Below are 20,215 nucleotides of genomic sequence, written 5' to 3' on the forward strand. Positions count from 1 at the left end.
TCAAAGGATGAAACTTCTTGAGATTTTATGGCACTTTTGTCAAATGTGTCGTAACACATGGAACTGTTTGAAAGGTGAAGCTAATCATCAGAACACTTTTTTTCCCTCTATATCAAACTTTCTCTAGAGTTCTGACTTTTTTGGTCATGACTGACTTCGGTCTTCAGTAGACTTTGGCTTTCTTTTTTCTTCAAAAAAGTCAATATGGCTGTCTTAGAAAAAGTCTGTATGAAGTACATGAAGTATAATGCCTAATAGTATAATGCAAAGTACAATGCATAGTTGATGAAATCTTAATTCAGCTGACTATTTTGTTTTTATGCTTATAATGCTTGAGGGGTTTTAGAACTTTTTCCCTTAATTTCTGGAAGTTTTCTCTATTTAGGGTTTGAAAACGCCATTACTAGTCTTCCATTAAAAATGAATTTGCAAGGGTAGCAAGTATCATTTCTTTACCTTTTCTGGACATAAATAAGCAAAACCTGCGTTGGAACACATGTATCCTCTAAGATAAAAAAGGGTGAACTTTATTGTTAACAAAATTTTCTGTAATATTATACCTTGGTGCAGACATCAGGGTACTGATGTGACCTTCTGAAATTTGTTTACATATTGCAGTAGTGGTAGATCCTGTTAATGTTTGTTTGTGTTGGAAAAGGAGGTAAGAAGACTAAGGAAGCTTATTGATAAGGTGTTTTGTTTGCATAGATGCTATCAGGATAGTCCTTTAAATACTGTCTTCCCTGGCTGTTCACATGCATCAACTTTTCCCAGCATTTTTTAGTGTGTGTTTTTGCATCATTTTTCTTAATTTTCCTTGAGGTGCATCAGCATGGGAAGGATGTCAGCAAAGGAAAAAATTGCAGTAACAGGAACAACACAGAGAAATGCCAGTCATAAATATTTTTCCTAGAAATATGTTTATGTATTTGGGGCGCTGATTAGAGTCATAGAGTGGCTCAGGAGTGGGGAGTTCAGACCTTGGTGGGGCTCCAGCTGAGGGCAGCTCTTACTCGTCCCATTTGAAAATGGTCCCCAGTCGTTCAGGATGGCACGCACTGTTTTGCATGCCATGGGCTACAGGCAGCGCCTTTCGGTGATGTGCATTCAGGACCAGATTTTGAAAGTGGAGTTGCAAACTCGACTCCCTGGGCATGTCAATCCATCCATCTGATAGTCAGAAGTGTTGACGGCCCCTTACCTTACCCAGCAGCCAAGGACTCCTACCTTTTGCCATTTGCTTTTGAAAAATTTGGCCAGGATGTTAGGTCGATGAGCCTTTTAAATACAAAGGTGTATCTTCTTTTCTGTTTGTCATGCTGAGTAGCTGGCAAAGAAAAAGCAATGTCTTCAAAAGTTAAGTGTTTACTTCAGACTGAACGTTTGGGTTTGTATCTGTTTTAGGAGCGTAGGGTGGCTGTTTCTGTGTTCTTAGGGAGGAAAGTTTACTATGGGAATGCAACTGCAGTTTTTAACTTCCTGTTGCCGTCATAAAAAAGGTAATTCATACCAAAGGAACTGAAAGCTGATCAGGTAACGCTTTTAGTTTTCTGTAAAGATCACTTCCTATTCATTATGTGTTTTTACACTGCTCACACAGAAGACGTCAAAGTTTCTTATTTACGTTAGGATAGTACTAGTTTAAAAAAAGGCGTGCACGCAGCCACAAGAAAAACTGGGAAAATGAAAGTGCGGAGTAATTTCAATTTCTCTGCCATTTCACAAGCCCATTCCACCAATAGCAAACTGCCACAAATAGGAGACACTAACTTCCATACAGAACTTGGCCAGCTAGGTCATAGTTTACTTTGCTTTGTAAATACAAATGGAAAAAGTTGAACAGCTGATATTTCCAGTGTCCAGAACAGTTTCTCCCCCCTTCCAGCCACTTTTTTTTTTTCTCCACCTTTTCCATTGGTGCAGTTTACAATACCCTTTTAACAACAATAAAAATTGTACCAAGAGTTTAAACCCACTGTAGCATCTGAGAGGAATAGCAAGGAACTGCTACAAAGGAAGCAATTATCCCAGCAGGGCTCCAGAGCCCCCCTGAATAGCTCGGGCAGCCCCCAACTGCGAGCAGACAAGAGCCAGCGGCTGCAGGAGGGGCAAGGGGAGAGGCACCATTCTTCAGGCTTCGGTCGTTTCAGTCTCCTTGGCTATTCACACTGTAACCGCTTCCATTTACACACACAGAGAGCGGTAAGCCGTTTGCTGCTCCAAAGGCAAGGGCTGAGTGGGAAGATCAGGGCCGGTAGGCAGCCTGTTCCTGCTGCCACTGGAGCCGTATTTCTCAGTGGCAAGCCTAGCAGTAGCCCTCAGAGGGTATCACAGTTAAAGGATGGCGATGGGAAATGTGTGAGCATCAGGGGGCAATGATACCAATACATATAGAGAATGGGAACAGTGTATGCTTTGTTCTGCTTGATTGCAACCTGTGCTGGCTTATTTTAAGAGTAACAGAAACTCCAAGAAGCTCCTGGCTTCACTGACTGTTGCCAAAGATCATCTTATGTTGTATAGTCCCCTGTGCAACAGAGGGCTGAACATTTGTGAACAGACTGAGATCTGCAGGTCACTCACTGCCTGTTGAGTCCGTCTGGAGGATCTAAAGTTGATGAATGAAAATAATGACGCAGGGCTGCTGTGTGGGCTGGGGAAATTGGGGGATTTGATCTTTACCTCTCTGTGCATGCATTCTCCTCCTTATTCTTGGTAAGTTTAAATTTTAGCATCTTCCAAGCATGAAAGTTACAGTCAGATTTGCTTGTGGTTGCCTGTGACTGCAGGTTTTTACCTCAGTCCTGTAGCACAAAGCTCGTGTGTGACCACAAAAAATAAAAGGAAATCTGTGATTTATGATTTGCACGTGCTGCAGTCACAAGAGCTGCAGTGACTGCTGATGGAAGAGTGAAATGTGGCAGATTAATATATGACTTTTGTGTTTAACTGTTCATGAAAAATGAACGATGTGGTGCATGTGTTCTTTTTATTGAAAGTGTTAAACAAATGATGTGAAAGGTTTAATGTTTTCACAACTCTGTATGTCCAGCATAGTCTTAGTATAAAAGTTAGAGTTCTACTAAGCTTAGACTCAGAGATAAATGCAATAGAAACTTAAGCCAGGTTTATGTGCTTTTTTTTGAAGCATGGTCTCATTTCTATGACAAGTCATCTTGGTCAAAAGTCAGAGAACCAGCAGTTTTTTAGTCTTTATGTTATAAAACATTGCATATTTTTTGAAGGTTACATTTTGCAAAATATTTGTGTATCTGTAGTGCTTAGTTGGTAGTGGCAACTCTTCTTTGGAAGTAAACCTGATTGTAAAGTTTTGAAAGAAAACGTTTTGAATGAGAAGTCAAATCTGTCTCAAGATTTAAAACGGTCAAAATACTAACTTGGAAATGTATGAAAGAATCCACTGCATTTTTGCCACCTGTGACAAATTTTATTTGCTTAGTTTGGTTCTCAGTTTGTATTCTATGCCATAAAGGGCTCAGGTTTACCCCCAGAGGAAGACAGAAATTCCTTCTTCCCTTGGGAATCTGCTGTGCCAGCTCCAGGGAGGAAAGCTTTCACAGGCAATCAAGTGCAGGAAATGCAATGGTCACGGGAAGGAGCCCAGAGCCTGTGATTCGCATCCCCTTCAGTGAGGAGCCAGCAGTGGACAGCCAGTCTCAGAGGGGATGTGCCTTCTCCTCCAGGCAAGTGGGAGTCTGAGCCAAATCTGCTGCATTGCAGAAGGTCACTGAATGACTGAAGCCAAAGCTGAAAATAATGACCCACCACACAAACCCATGCCAAGAGAGAAATTTTGGATAATCCTTTTTTATTTCTGTTCTCTCTTCTCAGACTGTGATGATTGTGGTGGTGGTGGTGGTGTTTCACAATTGTACTTTTAAGTCTAGGAGAACCTTGGTTTTGCATGTTAAAGGCCTTTCAATTTCTTGTGGGAGCTATGAACGTCTACTTCAAAGCTCTTGATAACTTGAGTCCTCTCAGAACAGTTCCCTTTAGGAAACACTGTATCAGGACCTTGAAAAATCCCATATTTTGGCACAATGGCTGCGAGAGAGCTGCACTCTGAGAAATGTCTTTCATCAGATTACAAGTCTTAGTGAAGTTTTATCGACCCATGCTTCTAAGCTTTGAAGTTGAAAGTTAGGACTCTGCTGTTGGAGACTCGTGCTCTGCACAGCTCCTCTTTCCTTAGGGGAAAGTAGGAGATTTCCTATCATCGAAATACACCCCATGATATCGAGTTGTCTTAAATCCATGTCATTGCCCTGCCAACATTAACTCCAGGCTTAGAAGAGACAGTGACAGTTAGGAACTTAAATCCCCTTGAAATCAGCAGCAGAGTCCATACTCCTCTGAAATGGTATGGTGGTGGTACTCCTCCCCCCTCCACCCCCCAGTGTTGTCTGCAGGGTTTAGGTGTACTCTGCAGCATGCAAAGTCACTGCAGAGTCTGGTCTGGTCGTGTAAATGGGCCCTTGTGGTCCCTGGAGAGCTGGTCTGAAACCGCCCTTGGCCTCATTCTCGGTGACTTTTTGACACAGCCCCGCAGAGTGGCCTTGCGTCTGTCTTTTGCAGTGTAGGCACTCTCAGGGGGAAATAGGCTGCTAAATTCCTCTGTAGATTTGGGCTATGTTGTTTCTTTTATGGTTACCAGGTAGGAATTTTTTATATGTTTTAAAATTTGTGGTTTGTTAGGATTATTTTTCCATATTACATTTGTGATACTTTAGGTAACATAATTAAAAACTGAGAGATTTTGTGTGGCAAATTAACCCCAGCTGGTCTGGGATTTTATCCTTGGAGGTGTGTAAATAATACAGTGGTAGTGATGCTGAAAAGTCCTGTATAACAGATACTTCAAATCATCTGACTTGCTTAAGGAGAGAGAAATGAAGACATACCAAACACCGAGTTCAGTTCAAGTTCACTTTTATTTCTGATTTCAATCACTGATAGCAATGAAAGCTATATATGCACCAGTGCATCCAGGGGAGATTCGTGCATGAGGTTAAATTTACAGTTTTACAGAAATATTGTAGTTGTCATTACATGCACGTTGTTCCCATGTTGGGCTCAGTTGGGCTTTCTTTGGGTGTTGCAGAAAGATTGGTCAGTTCTATATATTTTTTACTGACCCATAGGATGTGCTTATGTGTTGCCTATTAGTTAAGGTTAGTGTGTTTTCTGTACTCAGTAAATAGCATTGTGAAAAGCAGTTTCTGAAGCAAGTGTTTGCTACTTTTTTTTTTTTTTTTTTTTTTTTTAATTTTTGGGAGGAGAGTTGATTTAAGGCCATGAAGGTAGTTGTAACATGCTTTTGTTGTAGGAGGATTTTAATCTTGGTTTACAATAAGAAAGGAAGTATTACATAGTAAATGTTTTGTGCCATAGCTGTGCAAACGTTTCAGGAAAGTATTTTACTGGTTCAAATATTTTCATATAAACATGGCTGGCTGTTCAGAAATTAGTTCTGATTAATGTGAGCCAATACGGCCTATTTTGAATTAAATCTTCCTTTGTGATTAACAAAAGCCAAATGTTTGTAGAAAGTAAGTTTGGGATTGTTACAATTTTAAACTTCTGAAAATTGTATATGCTGAGGTATGGATTTTTCTTTTCTGAAGTTGATTTATGACATTCTGCATATATTTTGGCTGTTTCCATGATCTTGTTAGTTGGGTGAAGTATCAAACACATAAGGTAATTCTGATATTTGGTGTCTTGTGATAATGCCAAGTGCTGCATAACCCTCAGCTCCCTCTGAAGTCACCAAACAATTCAGGACACAGATAAACCTTAAGCCTTTGTAGATATCCATCTTCTTGTAGATACAGCCATTAATAATGAGGCAGTCTCATGAGCGGACTTGAATCCGATTCTGGCTCTGATGTATCCTGGCCAGATTGGCAGGGGTGCCAGAAGCAGCAGCTTGAATCTATTGTCATTTTATGTACCTCAAATGCTCTTTCTTGTTAAGTAAAGCTATCTTCCTATGCATTTTGCGCCATCCTTTACAGACTCTACCTTCAGGCCTGTCATCATTGCAAGACTGTTTTGTTGGTCTGTATGGTAGGGAGGAACAATTGCCTTGCATTTTGTCATGACTGATTTACGGCACAGGAAGACCACTTGAAAGTATGTTTTAAACTTCTTTCAAATAGAATTTTTGGTGTGTTTGATCTGGAGGAGGCAGCACGTACCCTCCTGGGGTCCCAAAGAATGGAACCAAAAGCGGGACAGACCCCTCTGTCTGAACTTTGAAGTTGAACAAGAAAAAACTTTAATCATTGTTGAAGACCTATTCCAAACACATTTTGATGTCTAGTGTCTGATATTTAAGCATGCTATAATAGGTAGGGAAGAATACATGGGATTCACAAGGCTTGGAACAAGATACACATTTTTAAATAAAAATTTAAGACAGGTATTAATTTTTACTCTTTTTTCCTCAACTTCGTTAAAACGGCAAAGTTGTCTTCTATTGCTGACATTCCATGGCTTACAGTCTATGCTGCAATGATAAGTCATAATATGGATATACTAATCTGTTTTGGGATGCTAGACTGCATAGAGGGAAATGAGTAAACTCTGTGTTTCCTAACTAAGAAATAAAAGCTCCATTTTACTTGTATCTACCATTGACGACGCTATTAATTACAATTGCCTGTACTCGCCTTGTTTGTTAACTGTTTCCTTTTCTTTTATAATTGTCTTTTATAATTAGATGGTACACTTTTTTAAAGCAGACTGTGTCTGACAGGTAAATGTCACATGCATGTCACATTTCATTTAAATAAAATGTGATATTATGTATGCTGTACTGTAGAAGACTGAAATATGTGAAATGTGTGATATTACATATGCAGAAACCCTGGCCATACAATCAGAGGTCAGTATTTCACTCTGCAGTCTAAATTTCTCTTTCTTATGGATTTAAGTTTGCTTTAGAATTATTTTGCAACGGAGCAGATTTCTTTTATTAAATAGAATGAAACTAGGAGATAAAAGAAAGTAAAAAAAATGCCAGTCACCTTTATATTTGGACTTTCCGAGCATTTCTGTCATGGCTTCATTCTTTCTCATATAACATAGCACATTTCTGTGAAAAGTAAATGAATCACCCAGATACATAAAAATATTTCTTAACACAGATAGATGGGTATGGATTTATACATACAGAAATCTACACACCACACACAACACGCATAGGTATGTAAAATGTGGTCTTAGGATAAGTATACATATGTGTACAGCTATACTGAACACTTGGTGGTATGTTGTAGAACCCCTGGGTAAGTTTTTATGGATTTGATTTATTGGCTGACCGAGTTGATTCATTATTTGTATATGATTTTTTGCTGCTGGGTGGCCATAATTTACAATTCTGGACCTAGTTAACTCTGTGGGTGCCTAGAGTTTTCTGTATGAACATCTCCAACTATTGTTTGAAGAAATAAATGAAGTGGACTTGCTTGAATGAACAATTTACTCATGAGGAGCAAAATATGGTCAGGCACGCAGGTCATAGAAAATTGCTTTCAGTAAGTCTTTGTAAGTCACCATGCTATCATATATTCTCTTAAAGTACATACAACAATCCGTACATGTTACAGGCAACTGAAGATCATCTGTGAACCACTGATCACAATCTTTTTCTCTCATCAGTATTCAGTACTATTCCCGTATTCTCTGCTTGCACAGCCCTGATAAATTTGCTGGGAGGCACAGAACAGAACAAAATCCTGAAGAGGCGTGAAAAGTCAAAAAGTGCCTTGGCATCATTTCTGTATAAATGAAACATGATACTTCCTTCCATCTTTTCAAAATTGGACTTAAAGCTTTGGCAGTTAGCAAAGCAATTATTTTCCCATGATATGCAGTATCTACCAGAGTAGTGTAATAAAACTGTTGGGTATATCTTGTTTACTAGGAAGAAAGGACTTCTCTTTGTGTTCAGTATGGTAACAGCTCTTCTGGAGGTTTGAGATGAAACCTTACCCTGCCTGTCACTTTTTCAAACCATTATATCGTTTGCTACTATAAAGTCCAGCTGGTGTATTCTGGGGCAGGGGCACAAATGTAAGAAGAAGAGCCAAAACACTCAAATGAAAACACCTTGATTAACTGTTAAGTTTCCACAGACTATGAATAGTTCTAATTCGCATGGTTTCAAATACTGACCCCAAAAGGTGATTTGGCTCTTTACTGCTCTAAATACTGGATATGAACTATAGTACTGGGTTACTGGATACGAACTTAGTAAGACAGAAATCTAGCAGTGGTTATTTATGTGTTCCTACCAAAATTCACATGCATGTATTTCATTGTGCACTTTGTTAGTTAAAGCCATTGGTCTATAGCCCATAGGTATTTCTAGCATTTCCTATTGAGAGAAAATGTGGCAAACATTGCACATATAAAATGTAAATGTGTCATAGCTACAGATTTGATTTGCAATGTCTTGTTAATAAATAGAAGGGCTTGATCAATCTTACTGAGACGGTGGGTACCTAATTGTTAAAATTTAATGGAAAACTTGGGTAGTGACCCAACAGCGGAAGTACGCTTTCTTCTAGCCATCTGTGAATGCTCTAGTTACAGACATATGTAATTCCACATGCACTTGTGGTACATTTTATTGTAACTGTGTAATTCATCACAATTTAATGTGGCGTAGCCATCACTGTAGCTAAAGTTCTAAACTCTTCTTCTGTTTTATGGAAAACAAACAAACAAACAAGATCAACAAAGGAAAGCCCCTAGGAAAAATAAACCCAATACATTCAGAATTCCATCTTGGAAGCACAGCTTCCTTCAGTAGGCACGTCATGTCTTTGGAAGTCTGCCGCAACGCCCATGAGGGAATGTTTCCTCTGCCTCTCCTTCCTTATGTAAATCTCAAATAACTTGGAAGAAAAGCAGCTTTCAATGATTTTTCAGTTGTTCAAATGTTTCTGCTTTAATGCTTCTCTCCATCTATGCTTTGAAAAGAGTTTTGTGGTGATTCCTAGAAGAAATTCCTAGGTTAGTTCTTGCTGGAGGTTACAATCTGTGCAAAATACACAGTTGTGTCGTATTTTAATGAGTTTGAATGGGATTTTCTTAAGTGCCAAAATCACAGAGGAGCACAAGTGCTACTGAACATCAGTAGGACTTAAGCTCTTAAGACATGTATGAAAATCACTGCTTTCAGTTTACATGGGTTTGAAATAATCAGCTGAGTTGGTAAATTCTTGTGATATGTAAATATGTTTGTTAAATCCAGTGCATTCAATATTGATATACATGAAAAGTATGTATTCCTGCATATATATCTGGATATACAAATACCCCAAAATACATTTGGAAATCTTTCTAAAATTGTTTTTTTAGATCCTTTGCATAGATTAATTGGAAATAAATAGCTTTCTGTGATTTAGGGAGATGTAAAAAGGAATAAATATAGATAGACTTTTAGTTATATGTTACTTTCTCTTCCCGTACTTACCATTTCAGGCGGTCAGCCATCTAAAAATGCACGCAGATTCTTGAAAAATGTGTATTTGCAGGTCACCTTTATTTTTTCATTCATCATGCCTCAAATCCCCATTGAAATTTCAGCATTACTAGATTTCTGGATGATAAAGGACGTATCTTTTCTGTTCTCAAACAACGAGTGCCAAAGGCAACAGAATGAAATTTGTATGCAACACTATCTACGTTACATGTGCATGTGCATTTATCTTAATAACTGACTGTCATCTTTGTGTGCGTACATCTTACAATGATAATAAGAGCCCAACACTGCTCAAGATGTCAAATTTTCAGGGATAGATTTCTAGCTGCAGGCAAGTTAAGCAAAATACCTCATATTGAGAACACTCTCCTCCTTTTCACTGACCACATTAGACCCTTTCTTGTAGCTTCATATGTGGCTTTTATTTATTGTTTACTTCCACCCATGCCTTGAACTGCAGTGGTTTTTGTATGTGATTGGACTTACAAGCATATGTTCGCTTAAAAATGTAATTAATGTAATTAAGTAACATTTTTGTATATTAAAGTAAACATGGTTTTTATGGTAAACATATTCAGTTGCCTACACAAATTTTGCTGCATTTTGGTGAACTTTGAAACTTGTTCAACCATTTTGTCAATCAAATGGGAGAATAAATACTTTTAAAGGAAGATCAGATATTTTTGTATGCATTTAATATATATTTTAAAACAAAATAATAAGATTTGGAATCACAAAGGGGAAGTATGTTTTGGGGTTATTGGAATTCCATTATCTTCCAAAAACTGAATTCAGAATTAAGAGCAGAACGTTATTCATTTCCCAGTAAGGATTTAATTGCTTCTGCCCAGCTGCTTATCAGCCTTTAAAATTACTTATTTAAAGGTGAAGAACTAAAGAATAAAAAATTTCCTTTGCTTCCTTTAGAAATGAAAACCAAAACAAACACAAAATTCATGAATAATAACAAGCATGACCAATGGCAGGATAACGTACACGTATTTCTTGTCAAGAAAAAGTAATTACAGCACTTGATGTCAAAATGGGATTTATGTCTAGTGCCAATTTTTCCTCTCCACCTGATTATATCAAACTGCAGCAGTACATCGGAAGGAATTGTAGTCCTTCTGGCCAACGAGCATTAAACAGGCTGTTGAACAGCCAGTACTACCTTCCGCAGAATGAAGAAAAGAGTGATAGGAGTCCAAATCTGAGAGATTTTAAAATACTGATGTAAAACTAAGAGGCAAGCTTTTTGCATACGAGAAGGAAACTAGGTTAATAGTAATTCTTGTTTTTTTCACTTTTTTGTGTGATTTGGAAAATCACTGATAGCTTGTTTTTTTCCTTATCTGTAACAAAACCTTTTTCAAGTTAATAAATATTATTAAATCGTTAGTTCATATTAAAGTATTTTTTATTGTCCTTGATTTGTCCTAGATCAGAGGAGGAAAGCTTATGATCACATACACAAGAAAGAATGATGCTGGCAAATATGTTTGTGTTGGAACAAATATGGTTGGAGAACGTGAAAGTGAAGTTGCGGAGCTCACTGTTTTAGGTAAGAACTCCTCCTTTAAGACTGTGTTAATGAAAATGTCCAGCTTTTGTTTTTCCTAGTAAGCCTTTTATTAAGGATCATTCTCATCTATTTCCTTTTCAGTGTCTGTGTTGAAAATGTTTTTGTCATGGTTGTGTTCTAGCAAATGGGTGGCAGTTAATGGCTTTGCAATCCACCTTGGACTGTTTTTGCGGTTGGAAGACACTTTCTTAGTTCTCGAACTGAAAATAATTCCAGTGTCCACCGACTGGATCAGTATTGTAAAATAATAGCAAAACAAAAATTAACATCACTAAGAAGCAGAGGCTTGATTTTTCCCTCTCGTTGAAGAAAATCAGAATTATTCTAAATTTCTATTCTAAATAATTATCCTTTCATTTATAGTTGTGCATACTGAGTGTTGCAAAGATACAACAGGTCTACTTGTTCAAGTGATCCTAATGATAGTTCCTCTGAGCATCAAAAAATATGTTTTCATTTAAGATAACTGAGCTTAGCTGAAAATTGCATTTTTTGTTGCTATTGCAGAAAAATTACAAATTTTTGTAACTCCAAATGCAATCTCAGAATACCTTCAGCATGGGAGAATTGCCTCATGATCACTGTAGATGCAGCTTTGGTAGTTTTCATTCAAAATGTGTCCCATGTTACATTAGAGTAGGGGAGGCTTGAGATAGCTTAATTGCTTCTGCAGAAGGATTAGATATTTTATCATCACAGAATGAGAATATCCAAGCCGTGGTTCGTAACACACTGGTTTTCATCACAGTGCTGCTGCAGTAATCCTGGCTCTTGTGCCTTTTTTTTTTTTTTTTAAATTCAGCTTTAAGATCTGTCTTGTCAGTCTTTGGCACTTTTATCTGTCTTCACTACTTTTTAGAGCTAGGACTCCAGCAACTTGAAGTCCTGTTCAGGGTTTTATTTGAAGCAAGGTTTTCCGTAATAAAACGAGATTTATGCCATCTTAAAGTTGTTGAAACTGACTATCCAGCAAGATAGTGTGTAACTTTTTAGAAGCTAAGGAAGGCTTCCTATGATCCACTATGCTGTTTGTTTGGGTTTTTTAATTTATAGACACCTTTGAAGCACCTAAGGAAGACTTCCTATGATCCACTATGCTGTTTGGGTTTTTTAATTTATAGACACCTTTGAAGCACTTTGGGAAGAAGTTTGTTGTCAAATAGACTTTTAGAACTTCCAAGCAAAATGTAGAATTGAAAGAAAGTTGTAGTTACATAAGTAAAGTCCTGACACTGGGCTCCTAGTTAACTGTACCAGTTAATTGGTACCAGTTAATTGCTCATCACTAGTCTACTACTAACCAGGGAATCATGGTATGGACTGTTATGTAACCCAGGCTGGAAAATATTACTCTTGCTGAACACCTGTAAGAGGGATGCATTGAGAGAGAGGTCTGCCTTTGCCTTTTTCTTCATCTCATGTTCCCTTCAAACGTACTTCTGGTTTTCAGCCTGGGAAAACTAGTGAGGGTTTCTTTTCAAACAGGACAGTAAAGCTTTGAATGTCTTACCAGTCCGTGTCTAGAAATCTTTAATACACCTTAGTCTTTCAACTTAGGCCTTAGATACGCGTGAAAAAGTACAAGAAACATGCTGACTTCATATACTAAAATCTTTCAACATAAATCTTCTGTTTATGGGTTTTGGTTATTTAGAAGTTAAACTTTTGCTTTTAGGTCTCTGCTTTAGATCAGAGGGAAGATTGCATGCCAGAAACTGTAATATTAGAAAGTTTCAGTGATCCTTGCTAAGCTTTCCTTGTATTTACCAAATAATCATGTGACAAAGATAGATACTTAATTCAGTGCTGATTTCCCCTATCAGTTTCTGCGTTTGAATAAGAGTGTTACGAATGGGCAGACAAAAGTCCTCAGACTATTACTCTTCCTTTAGGAAACTGATCTAGAGAACAATGTGCCTCTTGTGGGTTTTGCTGTTGTGCAGCAGTCCTGGCCTTACCAGATCAGTCCTTTTTCTCTTGCATAATTGAGTTGAATATTCTTCCCCAAACTATTCTTACTCTGAAGTGTAATCCGGAATTTTCTTTTCTTGCATTCAGATTGTGTTTTTACTGCATCTACAAGAAAGAGGCCAGGGTGGGGAGGAATGTCTATATTTGTATTTTTTTAATTCGCAGCTAGATTCATGTCTGTAGGTCTCTGTTTTATTTCTCACTTGTGTATGAACCCAGGCTAGAACTGACAGCTTAAAGATCAACTTGCTATCTCATCTAGTATTATTTGCCTGGCATTGCAAGCAAAGGTAAGTTTTCTACAATACGTGTCCAGTTGGTCTGGACATCCTCGAGAATAAAGGAAGCTCTTTATAGGGTTTTGTTCAGTTCACATTTCCACTTCAGTCCTTTCTGAACCATTCACTAAGGTTTTATAGTACTGAATCTCCATATCTTTGTCTGCAAAGTCAAAGTAATATTCAGAACCACCTTTTTCAAACACAAATGTGAGACGCTAAGAACATGGGATTGTCTCTTTATCCTTCTGTCTGGTGCTTTTGTACTCCTATGAGAAACTTGTGGCATATTTTTGGGTATTCACGCTTCCTGATTGTGCCAATGGCTTCAGACTCTTCCAGTTCCATGGAGATGATATTTGTATCTTTAATACATACAAGTCAAAACATGCAACTGCCTTCTCAACTCCCTCAGAGCTTTCACAGGTTTATAGGCAAAAAGGTCATCTGCCTTAGGCAAAGGAACCTGCCAAGCGCTCTCCTGTGGAACCTTCCCCGTTCTTTTATGGACATCCTGTTGTCATCTGGTGCTGCCTTTCCAGATGGGCAATCCTTCCTGGAGTATGCCAGAAATTGTTAAAAACACTTTTCTTCCGTGTACGTGTGCAAACTTCACTGCACTCCAGCCTGGTGTGGAACTACGAAACTATGAATAGCCCAGCACCATAAAGCTTTGAACCCTGTTACAGGTAGAAAAGTGTGTCGATCCCTTTCCTGAAATTTCCAGCTAGTAGCTGGGTTGCCAGAATAGCACAGCCTGTACTGAGACCCCATTTTGTTTCAGAAAGCCTGAGAAAAAGTATGCAGCAATTAATCTGACTCTGGTCAGCCAGGACTTGGGTCATCCATGTCCTACAATGTAAGTCAGGGATAACAGCAATTTTTGTGAACAAAAATTATAGAGAGGACATTGTGGGGTTTTTTGGCTTGTTTTATTTTATGTGTGCCAGTGAAAGAAAATGTTGTCTTTCTAATGTAGCATTGGAAATGATTGCATCGAACACCAGCTGCTGCTGACACCTGCAAGCAACCTCATAGAGATACTGTGCTGGACCTTACTTAGCCTTCGAATTTAGAGGCACCATTGAGTCAAAACCTCCAGTGAGACAGTGTTTGGTTTGTGCCTTCTGCCTTCTTGAAGTAGTGCAGCAGATGAGTGGTCATTTGTCTGGGTCCTTGCAGCAGGCCTGCTTCTACCTGAGGATTGATGTGTATTTAGATTTTCTGTGTAGGTTGTTTTCCTTTAGCTATATTAGCTGTGATGATAATACATAAGAAGTAGGGAAGTCTGTGCTTGGATCCTGAGCCACTGTTGAGAGCGTCTGCCTCCTGTGCTGAGGTTCACAGTGCTGGCCACCTGCAGGGCCACGGATCTTCTGCCTGAAGCTGGGAGCGAGAGGAGCGGCGGCAGAGGCACCTCCATCAGATTCGTCACCCTGCTCCCCTTGCTCTAACAGCCACAGTTCAGGGAAAATCGCAATTCAGGCACAGTACTGCTGGACTAATCCCTTTTTTCCTTTTCTTTCCTTTTAGAGAGACCATCTTTTGTGAAGAGACCAAGTAATTTGGCTGTAACTGTGGATGATAGTGCGGAGTTTAAGTGTGAGGCAAGAGGTGACCCGGTCCCTACAGTAAGATGGAGGAAAGATGATGGGGAATTACCAAAAGCAAGGTGCAGTACACAGAGTTACCTTTTTTATGACATCTAGCTTGGTATATGATGTAGCCATTCAACATTTGACAGCTAGCATTACTTTTTTCTTGAATGGAGAAGGCCTGGCTGATCTAATAAGACATTTCTAATTACCATTGAGCTCTCTTTGAAGTTATGATTTATATTGAACTTAAGAATGGCTTCTTCTCAAGCTTTTGTTGTGACAACACATGACAAATGCAACAAAAAATAACTAAGTTCAGTCAGTAATATCTGATACAGATTATTTCTTCACCTGAAGAGTCATTTGTAATTACTAAAAGTTTTGGAGAATGTATTACAAATAATAAATTAGATTATAACACCGAGAAGTATATATTGGAATTGCAATTGATATGAAGTGTAGACTGGTAATGTAGAAAGCTGCCTTGGTTATACATGTTTTTGTTACAAGTTTCCAAGTAACTTTTTTTTTTCTGTCATTGCTCTAATTCAGGCCAAAAAATAAAATACTTTATTAAAAAGAAATACATTCTGTGATAGATAGATTATTTATGTATTTACTTTGAATTCCCAATCATCAGTTAAAAACCTATTAGGGGAGGGGATTGAAAGAAGAAACCCTGTAACAGTTGGCTCCGGTCATCCAAATCCAGCTTCCTGTTAATCTAGTCTATTGCTTTAATCAAAACTATAGCATTTTTAAGAGAAAAATCAACTTCCCATAAAGAGAAACACATTGACTGCATTATACAAAAAGAGAAAAAAGGTGATGAAAGGAGAGGAAATGGTGAAAGGCCACATTGTTCTTTAAAAAAATTATTGAATGAATTGTGATTTATCTTGACTTTCAAGCAATTCTGATCTTCTTGAGAACAATATTTTTTTTTTCAACCGTATTAAAAAAAAAAAATCCTTCATTCAGATGGAAAAATTATAGGGACAGTAATAACTATTACTACATTTACTTGTTAAAAGTGTTCTAACAATTAAAACGTTCTGCATTAGAGCTTTATGATTGTATTACGCCAGTGAAATTCTATTGACGTCAGTAAAACTGACTCACATTGCAAATGAAATCAGAATAAGTTTTTTAAAAATTTAGATATATTTTGCTTTTAAAACTTTATTTTTACATTATCAATTTATAAAGATTTATACATATTTTTATTTCTAAGGGAAATGTAGGAATAAAAATATTTGACAGCAAACCCACCATATTTTTACCATTTACAGAAACTGTACAAAGTTCTATTATTCCTATTAATTGTTTATGACTATGTATATTTAAAGTTAAGAAATCCGTGATGATCATACCTTGAAAATCCGGAAAGTTATGGCAGGAGACATGGGCTCGTATACTTGTGTTGCAGAAAATATGGTTGGAAAAGCTGAAGCATCAGCAACTCTAACAGTTCAAGGTAAGAATGTTTCTTTACATAGTACTCTAACCTAGAATAAAGTTGATTTGTTTGCACGGCAACTTTATAGAGTTGCTATACACAGACTAATTGAGTCTGTATACAACTAGCAGAGTTGCTACTTATGGAGGAGCTCTATGCTGTGTTGTAAATAAAAAAAAAGGAAAAAAAAAATTGGTTTGAGTTGTATTCTTAAGAAATTGAAGCACTTCAGATGTAAGATTTTTTTGTAAGCAGTCTTTACAGTACTGGGATGGGAAACTGAATATGTTTTGAACTTCAGTGTGATCGGAATCATGTCACTTACAATCTTTGTATCTGAAACCCTAACAGAAAAAAGAAAACCCGTGTTACTGAATTACATTGTTTTAACTTGAAAAGAAAGAGTTATCAGCTCAAGTATCTGCCAAATTTTTTCAATTAAATATAGTAAAGAAGCACTGAATGATAAATCTGTTTGTGTATCTTTTAATACACTAACCCAGACCACTGGAATTCCTGTTGCTTTTTCATCATAAAAGCGTATCGTAGCACTACTGTTTCTTTGTAAGATAAAAATTCAGTGGAACTCAGTGAACTAATATGTATAAAAATCCTTCATTGCCTTTATATACACAATCCAGATGTTCACTATTCAGATAATCCCTCTCTTCCTTTCCTGGCTAGCAGACAGGCAATGATGTCATCCTGATGCTTTTTTCTAAGCACTGATGGTCATTCTGTCCTTTTCTCTGTTCAGTAGGAATTAGTCATTATGGAGTTCTGGGGAAGTACAGGCTTAAAAGTATTTTATTTGGTAACAGGCCTCTATTTTGACACATTTACTGTAACAGGAAAGGTCTTGTCCTTAACCTGCTCTCCTTTTTCCACCAGAAACATTTGGTGTCCCTAACATCTGTAGCTGTTAGGAAAGTAGGAATTCTTTTGTTGAAGCTCTCATAAAACCAAGAATTTTGAGATGTTCTGTTAGTCACCATGATGTTTATACGTCAAAAGTGATACCTTATGTTTGCAAGATAACCAGCTCTTACGCTCAGTGTTTTAGAATAAAAGATTAACACATGAGCAGTAAGTACAGTTTATTCAAAAGAAAAAGACTGAATTATTTTTTAAATGGCTATCTGTTCTGAAGGTCACGTCTTTATATCAACTGTTAATCTTGTGAAATGTTAGTATTAAGAAAATTTGCTTTATGACTGGTTGAGCAGTTACATTTCTGGAAATAAGCCATTGGTAGCCCTAAACCTTCGTAGGCCTATTCAAAATAATAAGCAAACACATTCTTGTAATTCCATTCAGGTTAACGGTGCTACTTAGGTATAAAATGACCTAAGTATGTAGATGTTAGAGATCTAGAGTGAGATCTCTTGAATTTTGATAATTAAATTATACTTTTAAGGAACATGATCATAACCTAAGTCTTGGTTCAGCAAGATTCTTATTTTTTTAAGTACTTGCATTACACAGTAGATATTTACATTGTAACAGCTTTGCTCTGTGGATATTGTTATGGGATAATTTGTTTCCCAGTGTGAATGGATTACCTCCTGAGCCATTTGTCTGTACTAATGTCTTCGTAGAAGGGATTGATGTGAGAAACTGTAATGTGTAAGGCCAATTTGTAGTTGGTAATGTAGTAAATTATGATCAATATCCATTTATTAGAGTATCCAGGAGACCTAGTTTTATGGGAAGGAAAAAAAAAAGACTCCTCTAGTAAACATGCACTTTCCATTCAGATATTTTTCACATTTTTCCTTCTTTTTCCTCCTTCTCCTCTTTTTCCCTCCTCTCCCCTCCTCTTCCCTCCTGTTTAAAACAGGGTTTTTTTTTTCCTAAAGGGTTAGCTTTTTGACTATGCTCCATCTAGAGAGGTAGCTTTGGTCTTCTTGTTTCAGTGCTAAGATGACATTGATCTGACTGTTCATGGACACATAGCTCTTTGAGGAGAATTTTCTTTCTATACGAGTAGTATTTTTTCCGGGTAGTTTAAGGAATGGAAATAACAAGTCTCTTCTGCGCTTTTGTTAATTGTCACGTGATGTGTTGATTGTAGGGATTAATAACTGCGTGTTCTGCTATGCCAAATAGAGTTATTTCTGTTACATCTTTGTAAACAGGGGGCTGTGTTACAAATCATGGCCTCAGAGGTTACGCCTGCCACTGTGTAGGCTTGTTGTATTCAGCAAAGGACAAAGAGGGGGTTTTGCTTGGTTTTGGGTTTGTCTGGGTTTTGTGGGTTTTTGTGGGGGTTTGTTTTGGGTTTTTTCCCCCTCAGTATCTCAGCGATAGGCTGGGGTGTTTTCATGCCAGAGTATACTCCAAGAAAGAATATGAGAGTTGTTAATGGTAGCCCCACAAGATGCATGTCTGTGTTAGGAAAGCGGCAGTCATCGTCTGTCAAGTGTCTGTACAGTGGAACTGCTGCACTGAATGAAACATGGCACACAGCAGAAAGGGCTGTAAGCAGTGCTTTTCGGGACACTGCTCGGGCCTTAGGGTTGGTAGCACGCTAAGAAGAGGACATACCCTCTTCTATACTCATCATTTTTCAGGACTCAAGCACTGTGATTGACCTGTGTATGTTCTGCACTATACAGGGTTATCTAGGGTATTAAAAGGTGGAGCGTGCAACACTGGGGCTAATTGAGATACCTCGGTGTCGGGGATGTGTTGGTGAAACGCAGCGAATAGCTAACCTGGTGTCTCAGCAGAGAGCTGCCCTGGATCTGGCGGTATTATTACCTCCAGGTCAGCTCTGACCCTACTTGATCTAGCAGATGTTGGAGTGCATAGTGCATGCCCTGCAGTGCTCCCTGTCTCAGGAAAACTGCACAGCGCTGCTTCTGAGCTAGGCGAATGGGCCCAATCTGTGTCCGTGGACTAGGAACTGTCAACTCAGATAGTTCAACTATATATAATAGGATGCTAACTGTAGAAAACACAAAAGAGGGGAGGGAATATCGATTCCATTTTAATGTTCTTCCTGCTCATGGCACCAGCATCACAGATTCTGATTATTGGAATCACTATTTTCCTTTATACAGACTCCTAACTTTGGGGATTATAAGTGTTTCCTACATGAAGTACAGATGCTGTATTTTTATTGCGATTTCAGTCATATTCATAAATCAAATTTGTAGTTCTGTATTGACATAGAAGTTTGAACCCTCCACTTAGTCTTTTACTATTGCAGCTTAAAAGCATTTCCATCCTTGAAACTGTTTGTCAAGTTATCTTATTTTCTCCTTGGAAAATTAAATAGTTAAGAAAATGTAATCTTGCTGTTGTTTGCATTTTCCTAAAATTAGAGTGTCTCAGTCCACTGTTTTCATTTTGCAGCAATGTGTAGTGCATATGTAAGGCATCCAGAGACGTTGCTAAATACATGTGGGAGCATTTCATTCAGGAGATGATTAATTATTGAATAAATACCTCAGTCAATACAAACTGCCAGGAAGCAGCCCAGAGTACAATACCTTATATTTTACCAATACATTATATTTTACCAAGTAGCTGATGTGCTCCAGAAAAGGGAAACAATGGCCAAAAGTGCATCTCTGGAACCAGTGGATTTCTCTCTTGCTCTAGCACTAAGCAAGTTGGATATATTTATCGTGTGTGTATTTAATATATATGCAAGATGCTTTTCATGTTTTCATGGTGTCCTGGTTTCGGCAGGGATAGAGTTAATTTTCTTCCCAGAAGCTGGTACAGTGCTGTGTGTTGGATTTAGCATGAAAATGATGTTGATAACACACCCATGTTTCAGTTGTTGCTAAGCAGTGCTTA

At 37.9% G+C, this 20,215-nt stretch overlaps 1 protein-coding gene across 1 annotated transcript in view; it reads left to right on the forward strand.

Moving 5' to 3' along the window:
- Positions 1-20,215, forward strand: part of ROBO1 (roundabout guidance receptor 1) — a 689,994-nt gene that overhangs the window by 590,219 nt on the left and 79,560 nt on the right. The window contains exons 5-7 of the mRNA XM_009274513.1: positions 10,958-11,078; positions 14,882-15,025; positions 16,301-16,423. Of these exons, the coding sequence (XP_009272788.1) occupies positions 10,958-11,078; positions 14,882-15,025; positions 16,301-16,423 (388 nt within the window). The remainder of the gene's footprint in view (positions 1-10,957; positions 11,079-14,881; positions 15,026-16,300; positions 16,424-20,215) is intronic.

The sequence above is a fragment of the Aptenodytes forsteri genome, unplaced genomic scaffold (genome assembly GCF_000699145.1).
Source record: "Aptenodytes forsteri isolate BGI_AS27 unplaced genomic scaffold, ASM69914v1 Scaffold207, whole genome shotgun sequence".
In the NCBI taxonomy this organism is placed as follows: Eukaryota; Metazoa; Chordata; class Aves; order Sphenisciformes; family Spheniscidae; genus Aptenodytes; species Aptenodytes forsteri.